The following is a 9,418-nucleotide window of genomic DNA, read 5'->3' on the forward strand; positions in this document are numbered from 1 at the left end:
TCCAAGGGTTGACTCCGCGGTCGAACAGGAGTCCCGGGAGGCAAGTGCTGCAGAGCGCCTGAGCGCAGCCTGCTGGGGGTTGTAGTCTTCTTGTTGTCTAAGGCCCCGGACATTACTGGGAAACCTGGCGCCCTAGGACTACAAGCCCGAGAAGCCCATGCGCAGGCAGTGGGGCGGGGCAGGACCGGAGGCTGGGGTGCCGCCTCCTCTGCAACGCCGGGCCCGGAGTCTCAGAACCCAGGGCCCGCAAGGGTCCTCGCGCGGCTGCCGCGATGCAGAAATACGAGAAGCTGGAGAAGATTGGGGAAGGTAATGGGACCACGAGATGTTCTTGCAAGATCTCTTTCTGCAGACCCTTTAGCATTCCTTGCATCCCGGGCTGCTGTACCGTCAGCAATACCCACAGACTCCAACCTCAGCACTGGCTGCAGCCCTGGCCCTGAGCTCAACACTCCTTGCAGACACCAATCCTCCCCCGTTAGCATTTCCCATAGACGCCCCCCTCCCAACCTTAGCACCCCCTGTAGACCCGCCTCCGACCTCTGCACGTGCTGCATATCCTACCCCTGTCCTCAGCGCCACTTGCAGAACCTCACCCACAGTTCTCGCAGCAGACCTCCAACCTCAGCGTTCCTGCCGGCCCTCATTCCTCTCCCAGACCCCTGCTCCCTACTTTCAGACCCTCCAGAAGCTCGGCCTTTATTGTAGACCTCCTCACCCAGCAGCTGCAGCCTCTCCCTGTTGCAGACACCCTTGAGCCATCTGCAGGCTCCTCCCTGCCACATCCCCCACTTCTCCAGGCATCAGAAGTAACACACCCCCACGCTGCTTGCTCTCCCGGCAGGGACCACCTGGGTTGGGGAAGGGTGCCCCATCCTTTCCCTCAGCCCTGACCTCCTTCCTCTAGGCACCTACGGAACAGTGTTCAAGGCCAAAAACCGGGAGACTCATGAGATCGTGGCTCTGAAACGGGTGAGGCTGGATGATGATGATGAGGTAGGACTGGGGTATTGGGGCCAGGGAGGGGTTGAGGGCCTAGGCTGGGTGGGATGTGACTGTGGCCCACCTGGCCCCCTCCAATGTGTAGGGAGTGCCGAGTTCTGCCCTTCGGGAAATCTGCCTACTCAAGGAGCTGAAGCACAAAAACATCGTCAGGTGTGTAGATGGGTGGGGTCCTCCTTGCCTGTGTGGTCCGGTGGTGGGGGCTTCAGAGATGGGCTGGGCTGACACTGGGATAGTAGGTGCAGACCTGCGGCGCTGCCTGGCTGAGCACTCGCTTCTCCCTAGGCTCCACGACGTCCTGCACAGCGACAAGAAGCTGACTTTGGTTTTTGAGTTCTGTGACCAGGTGAAAGGGGGACTTGAGGGACAGTAGCCTTGGGAGGATATAGGGACCCAGACTGAGGTTAAACTCTATCCCATCCCCCACCCCCCCATCCCTTTTTTAGGACCTTAAGAAGTATTTCGACAGCTGCAATGGTGACCTAGATCCTGAAATTGTGAAGGTGAGGATACTGGGGCTGGGGTTGGCGTCCGGATTCAGTGGACGTGCTCTCAGGCCCTGCACGGGGACACTCGGGGCACGAGGGGAGGAGAAAACCCTGGTTCTGTCTCCGAGAGCTTCCATCTTAGCAAAAGCACTTTCACGTGATCGCTTTGACCTGAAGGGAACACTCTGATGTCAGGGACAGGATTTACATTTGAGAGGCAGGAAAATGAGGTTCAGAGAGATTCATTCATTCAACAAATACGTACTGAATGCTTTGTGGTGTGGCAAGCACTGTTCTAGGCCCAGGTTCCAGGGCAAAGAAGTGCTGAATAATAATACAGCACAGCATATACGTTGTTGGTTATGATGTTCGTGTTCAAAGGAGGCCAGGTAGGGGAGAGATCAGTGTGGGCTGGAAAGGTAGGAAGGCCCACCAAGTTGTCAGTTCTGGAAAGGTGGGGACCGGGGCCCCCGTTCACCTTTCGAGTACCCAGCAAAGAACGAAGTAGGTCCTCGATAATGAAGGGGTGATGCTGGGCCGAGCTTGGTGCTGAAAGACTGCTGGGGTTTCAAGGCAAAGCAGAGGGGAGCGTGACCCATCGTTGGGCCCGCTTCAAGACGGTTTGATGAACTCCTCCCTGCCCCTCCCCCAGTCGTTCCTCTTCCAGCTGCTAAAAGGCCTGGGATTCTGTCACAGCCGAAACGTGCTACACAGGGACCTGAAGCCTCAGAACCTGCTCATAAACAGGGTACCTCTGGGCGAGAGGACGGGACCTCAGGGAGGCTGGCGTGGGATGAGGGGAGCTGGACGGGAAGGCGGGAGCGGGGGGCTGCCCTCAGACTGTGGAAGAGCCCCTCTCCGTGCCCCTCCCCCTCAGAATGGGGAGCTGAAATTGGCTGATTTCGGCTTGGCTCGCGCCTTTGGGATCCCTGTTCGCTGTTACTCAGCTGAGGTGAGCTGCGGGGTGGGAAGTGGGGGTGAGGGAGGGAGTCCCCAGCCAGCATCCCTCAGCTCCTCCGGGACTCCTCTCTGAGTGCTCTCCTCCCCAGCCCTCAAACTGGGGGTCCCTGTGGTGGGGTCCTTTCCAGGTGGTCACGCTGTGGTACCGCCCACCGGATGTCCTCTTTGGGGCCAAGCTGTACTCCACGTCCATTGACATGTGGTCGGCGGGCTGCATCTTCGCAGGTGACACGCCGGGGTCTGCGGGGGCAACTCCGTCTCCCGTTTGAGTGAACAAAGAGGGTCTGGAGGGTCCCCTCTGGGGAAGGGAGTGGGGCCCCTGGGTGGGGAGGAGGCAGGGCAGGGCTGTGGGGGGGGCTTCTTCGCCTGTCACCCCCGCCCCCCGCCTCTCTCCCAGAGCTGGCCAACGCGGGGCGGCCCCTGTTTCCTGGCAACGACGTAGATGACCAGCTGAAGAGGATCTTCCGATATTCTTCCATCTCCCTTCACCTCAGGCCCTCTGGGAGGGGATCTGGAAGCCCCTGGAGCTCAGCGTGCAGGCAGGGAGGGCGGCGGTGGGCTGGGCTAGGCCTGGTCAGGCTTCTCCTGAGGGCAGAGGGTGCCCGCCGCCAGCTGGAGAGCCTGCAGCCTGTAGGCAAGGAGGGCTCACTCCTCCAACTGAGAGCCGAGTCCTTAGGCCGAAGGAGCCAAAAGGAGCAGGGGGACGATTAGTGAGAGCGGGGGACCGCTGACCGCTTCATCAGGACCATGGACCTCAGGGTTTAGGTCAAAGTCGTTAACGGCTATACAGAACCTGGCCTGCAGAAAACGGCACGCAGCTGGGACTGCGTATGAGGGTCGTGTGGGCCGGGGGCCGCCTTCTGTCGTGAGCTGGGGGATAAAGTGAGGGGGGCAGGGGTGGGTATGAGGAATCCCCCTTCCCCAGGGGAAGAGCCCCTCACCTGCCCCTTTCCACCTGAGTGATCCTTGACCCCGTGGACACGCTGCTGGGGACACCGACCGAGGAGCAGTGGCCCGCCATGACCAAGCTGCCGGACTATAAGGTGTGATGGGTAATGGGCTCATGCGTGGCTCGTCAGTGGCGCCCCTTAGGTCCTGGCTCTAGCAGCCTCCAGGCCCCCGCACCCCTGGCTGACTCACCCTGCCCCCCACAGCCCTACCCGATGTACCCAGCCACAACGTCCCTGGTGAACGTCGTGCCCAAGCTCAGTGCCACAGGGAGGGACCTGCTGCAGGTGACCAAGGGCAGGGTGCGGGGGCGGGGCTGGGGCCGGGGCACTTGTCGGGAGGGACCCGGGGAGCGCGGGGCTCTGGGCGTGAACCTGCCTCGCCTTCTTCTGTGCGTCCAGAACCTCCTGAAGTGTAACCCGGTCCAGCGCATCTCAGCAGAAGAGGCCCTGCAGCACCCCTACTTCTCCGACTTCTGCCCCCCCTAGGCTCCAGGCCCCCGGCGGCCAGGCTGGGGCCTGGCCTATTTAAGCCCCCTCTGGGGAGGGGAGGAAAGGCAGGGATGCACGGTGTGCCAAGCTCCAGCTGTGCTGGGCCCAACCAGGGTGGAGGTGCCCTAACCCATGTTCTTCACTCCCTCTGTGGACTTTATTTAATTTCATAAATTGGCTCGTTTCCCACAGTCTGGCTGATGTGCTGGAAAAGTGGCTCTGGGCGGGGGGGCGGGGGGGACGTGGTGCTGGGGGGGCCTGAGGCTCTGTTTCGCTTCCCCACCCTCTGCAACCCTGCTTCCAGCTCCAACACAACCCAGCTGTCCGGCCCTGGCTCTGCTACTCTGAGTGGCTGGAGGCTGGGGGTTGGAGGCTATGACCCTTACCCTTAGGTCTGCACCAGACCCTTACCCTTAGGCACTGCCACCACACGTGTGCGTATGTGCTCGTGCCCTTCCCTTTCTCTGCCCAGGAGGCGTTAGGCTCCCAGTGTCTGAGAGCAAGGATGGGCTTCCACCAGAATGCGGAGAAAAGAGCCGGGCCTTTCTTTATGGTTCTTGTCCCACGTGTTCCCGCCCTGCCACTTCCCTCTTCATGCCCCCCACACCCAGGCCCTCAGGCTGGGACAGGAGGCACCCAAAGCGGTGGTTGGGAGCACCCCCTCCCCGGCTCCCTTATTTGTCATTTTCCAGGATTTAGGGTGCTGAGAAGGAGCTGAGAAAGTGGGCCTGGGCGTGTGCTTACTGGCAGGGGTGGGAAGGGAGGGCCTGGGCTCCCCCCCCAAGCTGGGGCCTGCAATTCTTGTGCAAAGGCTGCGGAAGCAGGAGCGGTTCCTGTGCGGGGCGGGCAGGCTGACACTCGGTCCCAAGTCTGAGAAAGTCACGAATGCCTAAGACAGGACAGCAGCTTGTGTTCTTGGAAGCGGGCTAGCCACGCCAGCTTCTCCCCACCTGCTCCGCCGCTTCTTGCCGGGCTCTGGATCAGAGCCTTCTGCCAGCCCTTCCCTGATCGGACCCCAAGTGCGGCTGTCCTAGCACCGCCGCCTCTGCCTTCACACCCGGCTTTGGGCTCCGTTCACTGAGATGTCGGTTTGACAAACTCATTCACACTGAGGTTCAAGTGACCCATGCCCGCTTACTATTCTTCTCTCGTCGAGAGATTTCTGGAGGTTAACGTTTCAGACATCACGTCTGCTGGGTGATGGCTGGCAGAGGTCTTGTGCCCGAGTAGGGCTGACTGTGGCCTGGCTGGTCTGCCTGTAAGTGGAACAGCTGAGGCTGAGGCACTAGAACTTTATTTGGGTGAAGGTGGACAGACACGTGCGGGCTGGCCACGTCCAGGATGTCAGGGTGCGGCCCTGAAGACGCAGACGCCCCATCTAGAGCTGGGTGACGAGGTAGCAGGTGCGTTGAGAGGAAGAGAGTGTCTTGGTGACGGCACAGGGAGGGGTGGGAGGCCTGGGGAGACACGGACCACGGCCCTGGGATGGGAGGCCTCTCACCCACTGCCCTGCCCCTGTCCTCCGGACTGGAACTGCCCCATCTCCCTTGACCTTAGGGGGCCATTTCTTGTTACCTGGAGCCCAGGCTGAGGTGGGGAACTGGGGTTCGTTGGCTGCCCAGCCCTTCCTGAAGCTGTGGGAAGAGGGTCAGAGATTGGGGGTGGTGGCGGCGGGGATGCTCCCTCCCAGAGACCAGCCAAGGTCACTGCACGCCCCTCCCCCATCACTTTTTCTCAGCTGGGTGGGGGGGTGTTCTACACTTAGGAGGAGGGGCTCAGCACCCACAGTGGAGACGGCAGGGGAGGAGGGGGGGGCTATTACCAGGTTGGCGCTGGAGTGCCTTTGGGAGCGCTTTCGGTTCCAGAAGTATCCCAGGACTCTGTCCCGGAACACCTGGGGGAAGCAGTGCTGGAGGTGGCCAGCGCATACCTGACCCCTGGATCCTGCGGCGTGACTCTGCCCGCCTCCCACAGCTGGAGCCCAGGCCCACCCACCTCACAGAGGTAGTCCAGGATCTCAAGGACAGTGAGCAGGCTGGCGCCGATGAACAGCCCCATCTGGCCCCCAATGTCACCTGTGGAGACCGGGTCACCTGTCAGCTCACTGCTACCTGCTCTGCCCACACCTCCCCAGGCCGCAGGTTGCCTGCACGCGCACGCACGCACACGCACGCGCACGCACGCACACGCACACACAGACACGCACACGCATGCACAGACACGCGCACGCGCACACACGCACCGAGCAGCTCCGACATTTCGTAGGCCTTCTTCTGCTCCACCGTCTCGTAGTTGAGGGCCTCAAAGAAGACGTCCAGCATCAGCACGTTCTCCCTGGAGGAAGAGAGGCCAAGAGTGTTCGCTGGATGCCCCCAGTGCCAGCTACTGGCAGGAACAGGTGCCCCAGTCTCTGGTCTCTGAGTCCTTTCGCGAGCCCTGGGGAGGGGTGTCACTGTCCCCATTTTCGGAAGAGCTGGCGTCAGAAAGGTTAAGCAGCTTGCCCAGAGTCCCCGAGCCCGGTAATGATGTGTAGCTTGGTGTCCCATCCCTGGGCGCTGCGCACGGAGGCTCGGCCCGGAGGCTCGGTGCTCGCCTTAACCCCGGGCCCCCGGCCCCCTGCGCGGCTCACGCGATGTAGGCCTCGCTGCGGTTGTGCTTCCGGGCCAGGTAGCGGGCGGCGGCGCGGCTCGGCATCCGCACCATGGAGAGCTCCTTGGCGTAGCGCGTGCTGGCGCACGGGTTGGGACAGGTGCACGCGTCCTTCTGCAGCATGGCGTCTGCGGGCCACAGGCGCCTGGGTCAGGGCCGCCCGCCCCACGGGGTCGGGGTCGCGGGTAGAGCGGGGTGGGGACGGGATGCGGAAGAGGCTTGCCCCTTACCCAGCGCCGGGTGGGCACAGTCCTTGTACTGCTGGGGGCTGCACACCGGCGCGCCGCCTGCATGGGGGCAGAGGAGACAGCTTCAGGAGCGGCGCCCCCCGGGCCTCCCCGCCTCCCCGGACCCCCTCCTCCGCTGCCCCCAGCCCCTTACCTGGCATATGCATCATTCGGCAGCCGCACTTCCGAGCCACATAGCGGCTCTCGCAGGCCAGGCGACACCCTATTAGACTATAGGGAGGGCTGGGGCCTAGGCTGGGCCTGGGGGGGTCCAGAGGACCAGAGGGTTCCGGCTCAAAGTCGGGGTCCAGAGAGACAGAGCTGCAGTCACCCCAGGGCGGCGGCAGGAAGCTCAGCTGTAGGCGGACAAGCTAAGGAGGCTCTGGGAGAAGCGGGGGCCGCGTAGAACGCGAGATCGCTGGGACGGTTCTGAGGAGCTGGGGCTGGGGTCCGAGGTGGCGCGGGCTCAGGAGGAGCTGGGGCTGGGGTCCGAGGTGGCGCGGGCTCAGGAGGAGCTGGGGCTGGGGTCTGAGGTGGCGCGGGCTCAGGAGGAGCTGGGGCTGGGGTCTGAAGTGGCGCGGGCTCAGGAGGGGGGCGGGGCCCGGTTCTGAGGAGCTGGGGCTGGGGTCCGAGGTGGCGCGGGCTCAGGAGGGGGGCGGGGCCCGGTTCTGAGGAGCTGGGGCTGGGGTCTGAGGTGGCGCGGGCTCAGGAGGGGGCGGGGCCCGGTTTCGGAGGCACAGACAGGATACTTGCTGCTTCTGGCAGGACACAAAGGTCTGGTAGCCAGGGGCCGCCCCGAAGCCCAGCTGGTCAACGAGCGGCGGCTCCTCCTGGCTGTGGATCTGCACTCGGATCCCCACCTCAAACGGCGTCTCCTCTGCAGGGAAGGGGGGACCCTGAGTCCCAAGAGGCCCCCTCCTGCAGCCCCCTCTCCCCAGGGCTGTGACCAACTAAACCCACCCACTTCCCACGGGAAAGGACAGGCCTGGGGCCGCCCCCGCACCTCCACTCCTCCCCAGGGCCTTCTGCACCCCACCTGCCACTCCCCGTGCGCCCCCGCACCCGTGTCCCTCCACACGGGCAGGTACTCATCCTGCTGCACGTCCAGCAGCACCTCCAGCCCGTTGCCCATGCCGCCCTTGGGAGTGGTGAGCAGCTCTGCGCCTTCGGCGCCAGAGTTAAAGGTGTAGCACTGCCCCATGCGGGTGAAGACCTGGGGCAGGGCAGACAGATGGCAGACCTCACCAGGGAACCAGGAGCTCAGGCGGCCCTTTCCCCTGGGCCAGTGCGAGGACCGTGGGACCCCTCCCGCCCCATCCTCTATCTGGGTCTCTTCTTTGAACACTGAAGCCCACATCTTAATGCCCCGAGACCCTCCCTCAACCGGCACATGTAGCTGGACCCTCGCTGCACTGTGACCAGCTAACCCTGCCCCTTTCCCACAGGAAAGGACAGGCTTGGACCCTCCAGTTCCTCGCTCCCACCTCCGCCCCCAGCCCAGGGCACGGCCTGCAGGGCAAGTGTTTCTTTGGAGACTGGCATGAGGAAGAGGGGCCCAGCTGCCCCCCTTCAGGTCTGGCAGCGTGTGGAAGAGGCAGCGGGGAAACCAGCACCCTCCCCCTGGCAGAGAGGAGGGTCTCCTGCCCTAGAACACCAGATCCCCCCACCCCCCAGGAGCAGGCTCTCCACAGACCAGACCTTGGGCCCAGAGCCAGCCGGGGTGAGTGCCCCTGGCTGGAAGGCGTGACCTTGCATGCTGCAGTCCAGCTGAACAGCAGGGAGGGGCCCGAGGAGGACAGCTTCCTGGCTGAACAGAAAGGCACTGGTGGGGTGGGGAAGGAAAGGATCCCCCAGCATGGCTGTTAAGGTTCCCTGGCTCTGGGGGAGTGTGGGTCGGCAAGGCCCGGCAGGGACCGCCTGGCGCTCCCGGGCCCCTGGCTGGACGGATCGGGCGGCCGGCTCACCGTGGTGAAGTTCTCGGGCCCGCACAGCCAGCCTCGGTAGCGGCAGGCCAGCAGCATGTCCTCGAGGGCGTGCCCGGCCCGGGCGTAGAGCCGGGCCACGTCGAAGGTGGGGCTGGGCATGAAGCCGGGCGGCGCGGGGGGCCGGCCCAGGGCACGCAGGTAGGCGGCGTGCTCGGTGGGCTCCAGGCCCAGCAGTGCGGGCCCGGCCCAGTGCAGGTCATTGGGCGTGAGGCGTGAGCGGCGCAGCGGGTTGATGTTGCACAGGGTGACGGCCGGGAAGGTGAGCCGGCGGCTCTCACGCTCCTCCAGGGCCGTCTCGTGGTGGAACTCCCCGTAGTAGCGCACCCTCCCAGCCACCTGGTAGAGGAGGGTGGCCAGTGCCAGGAGCACGGCTGTGGTCCACAGCCCCCGGCGCGCCATCGGGCCCCCCGGGCCGAAGACGTGGCCCAGGCCGTGCATCGAGCAGCTGCTGGCAAACACGCGGATGTCTGAGGCCGGCGACTGGGCCTCCTCCAGCCCTGAGGGGCGCTTCATGGCCGGAGCCCAGGGCGCAGGGGGAACCAAGCTACAGAGGCTTAGGAGGAGGAGAGAGGGTTGGTCCGAGGACTGGAGGGGCTGAGAGGGGGGTTCGGAGGGTCAGGCAGGGGTCACGCGGGTGTCGGGCCAGGAGAGGAGAGGGTGGGGAGGTA

At 64.1% G+C, this 9,418-nt stretch overlaps 2 protein-coding genes across 10 annotated transcripts; one reads left to right on the top strand and one right to left on the bottom strand.

Moving 5' to 3' along the window:
- Positions 1-157: 157 nt before the first annotated feature.
- Positions 158-4,080, top strand: CDK5 (cyclin dependent kinase 5). 3 transcript variants are annotated; one of them, XM_060155888.1, is made up of 12 exons: positions 159-309; positions 908-996; positions 1,088-1,155; positions 1,288-1,348; positions 1,449-1,505; positions 2,143-2,238; positions 2,368-2,442; positions 2,579-2,675; positions 2,848-2,917; positions 3,433-3,493; positions 3,605-3,685; positions 3,800-4,080. In XM_060155888.1, the coding sequence occupies exons 1-12, from the start codon at positions 273-275 to the stop codon at positions 3,884-3,886; spliced, it is 879 nt and encodes a 292-aa protein (XP_060011871.1). In that variant the 5' UTR covers positions 159-272; the 3' UTR covers positions 3,887-4,080. The 3 variants fall into 3 exon arrangements, with proteins under 3 accessions (XP_060011869.1, XP_060011871.1, XP_060011872.1); XM_060155889.1 differs by having other exon boundaries at positions 908-972; XM_060155886.1 differs by lacking the exons at positions 3,605-3,685; positions 3,800-4,080 and having other exon boundaries at positions 158-309; positions 2,848-3,459.
- Positions 4,081-5,191: 1,111 nt separating this feature from the next.
- ASIC3 (acid sensing ion channel subunit 3) lies at positions 5,192-9,278 on the bottom strand. Of its 7 annotated transcripts, none has more exons than XM_060156374.1 (11): positions 8,730-9,278; positions 7,828-7,978; positions 7,515-7,642; positions 6,920-7,121; positions 6,769-6,825; positions 6,519-6,666; positions 6,132-6,223; positions 5,885-5,964; positions 5,712-5,783; positions 5,465-5,523; positions 5,192-5,346 (listed from the first exon to the last, which is right to left on the bottom strand). In XM_060156374.1, exons 1-11 carry the CDS (start codon positions 9,261-9,263, stop codon positions 5,268-5,270), a joined length of 1,602 nt encoding a protein of 533 aa, XP_060012357.1. In that variant the 5' UTR covers positions 9,264-9,278; the 3' UTR covers positions 5,192-5,267. The 7 variants fall into 7 exon arrangements, 6 of the variants coding, with proteins under 6 accessions (XP_060012357.1, XP_060012360.1, XP_060012358.1 ...); XM_060156377.1 differs by having other exon boundaries at positions 5,192-5,369; XM_060156375.1 differs by adding an exon at positions 8,464-8,572 and having other exon boundaries at positions 5,712-5,964; positions 8,730-9,097.
- Positions 9,279-9,418: the final 140 nt, after the last annotated feature.

This window comes from Lagenorhynchus albirostris, chromosome 8 (genome assembly GCF_949774975.1).
Source record: "Lagenorhynchus albirostris chromosome 8, mLagAlb1.1, whole genome shotgun sequence".
In the NCBI taxonomy this organism is placed as follows: domain Eukaryota; kingdom Metazoa; phylum Chordata; class Mammalia; order Artiodactyla; family Delphinidae; genus Lagenorhynchus; species Lagenorhynchus albirostris.

Bases quoted from the DNA above. Each gene is read 5' to 3' on its own strand.
- CDK5 (XM_060155886.1), top strand. From the start codon at position 273: ATGCAGAAATACGAGAAGCTGGAGAAGATTGGGGAAG. The intron at 310-907 runs GTAATGGGACCA...TCCTTCCTCTAG, and splicing joins GCTGGAGAAGATTGGGGAAG to GCACCTACGGAACAGTGTTC. The intron at 2,443-2,578 runs GTGAGCTGCGGG...GGTCCTTTCCAG, and splicing joins TTCGCTGTTACTCAGCTGAG to GTGGTCACGCTGTGGTACCG.
- ASIC3 (XM_060156371.1), bottom strand. From the start codon at position 9,263: ATGAAGCGCCCCTCAGGGCTGGAGGAGGCCCAGTCGCCGGCCTCAGAC. The intron at 6,224-6,518 runs GTGAGCCGCGCA...CTCTTCCTCCAG, and splicing joins CGCAGCGAGGCCTACATCGC to GGAGAACGTGCTGATGCTGG. The intron at 5,347-5,464 runs GTAACAAGAAAT...GTGTCTCCCCAG, and splicing joins CACCTCAGCCTGGGCTCCAG to GCCTCCCACCCCTCCCTGTG.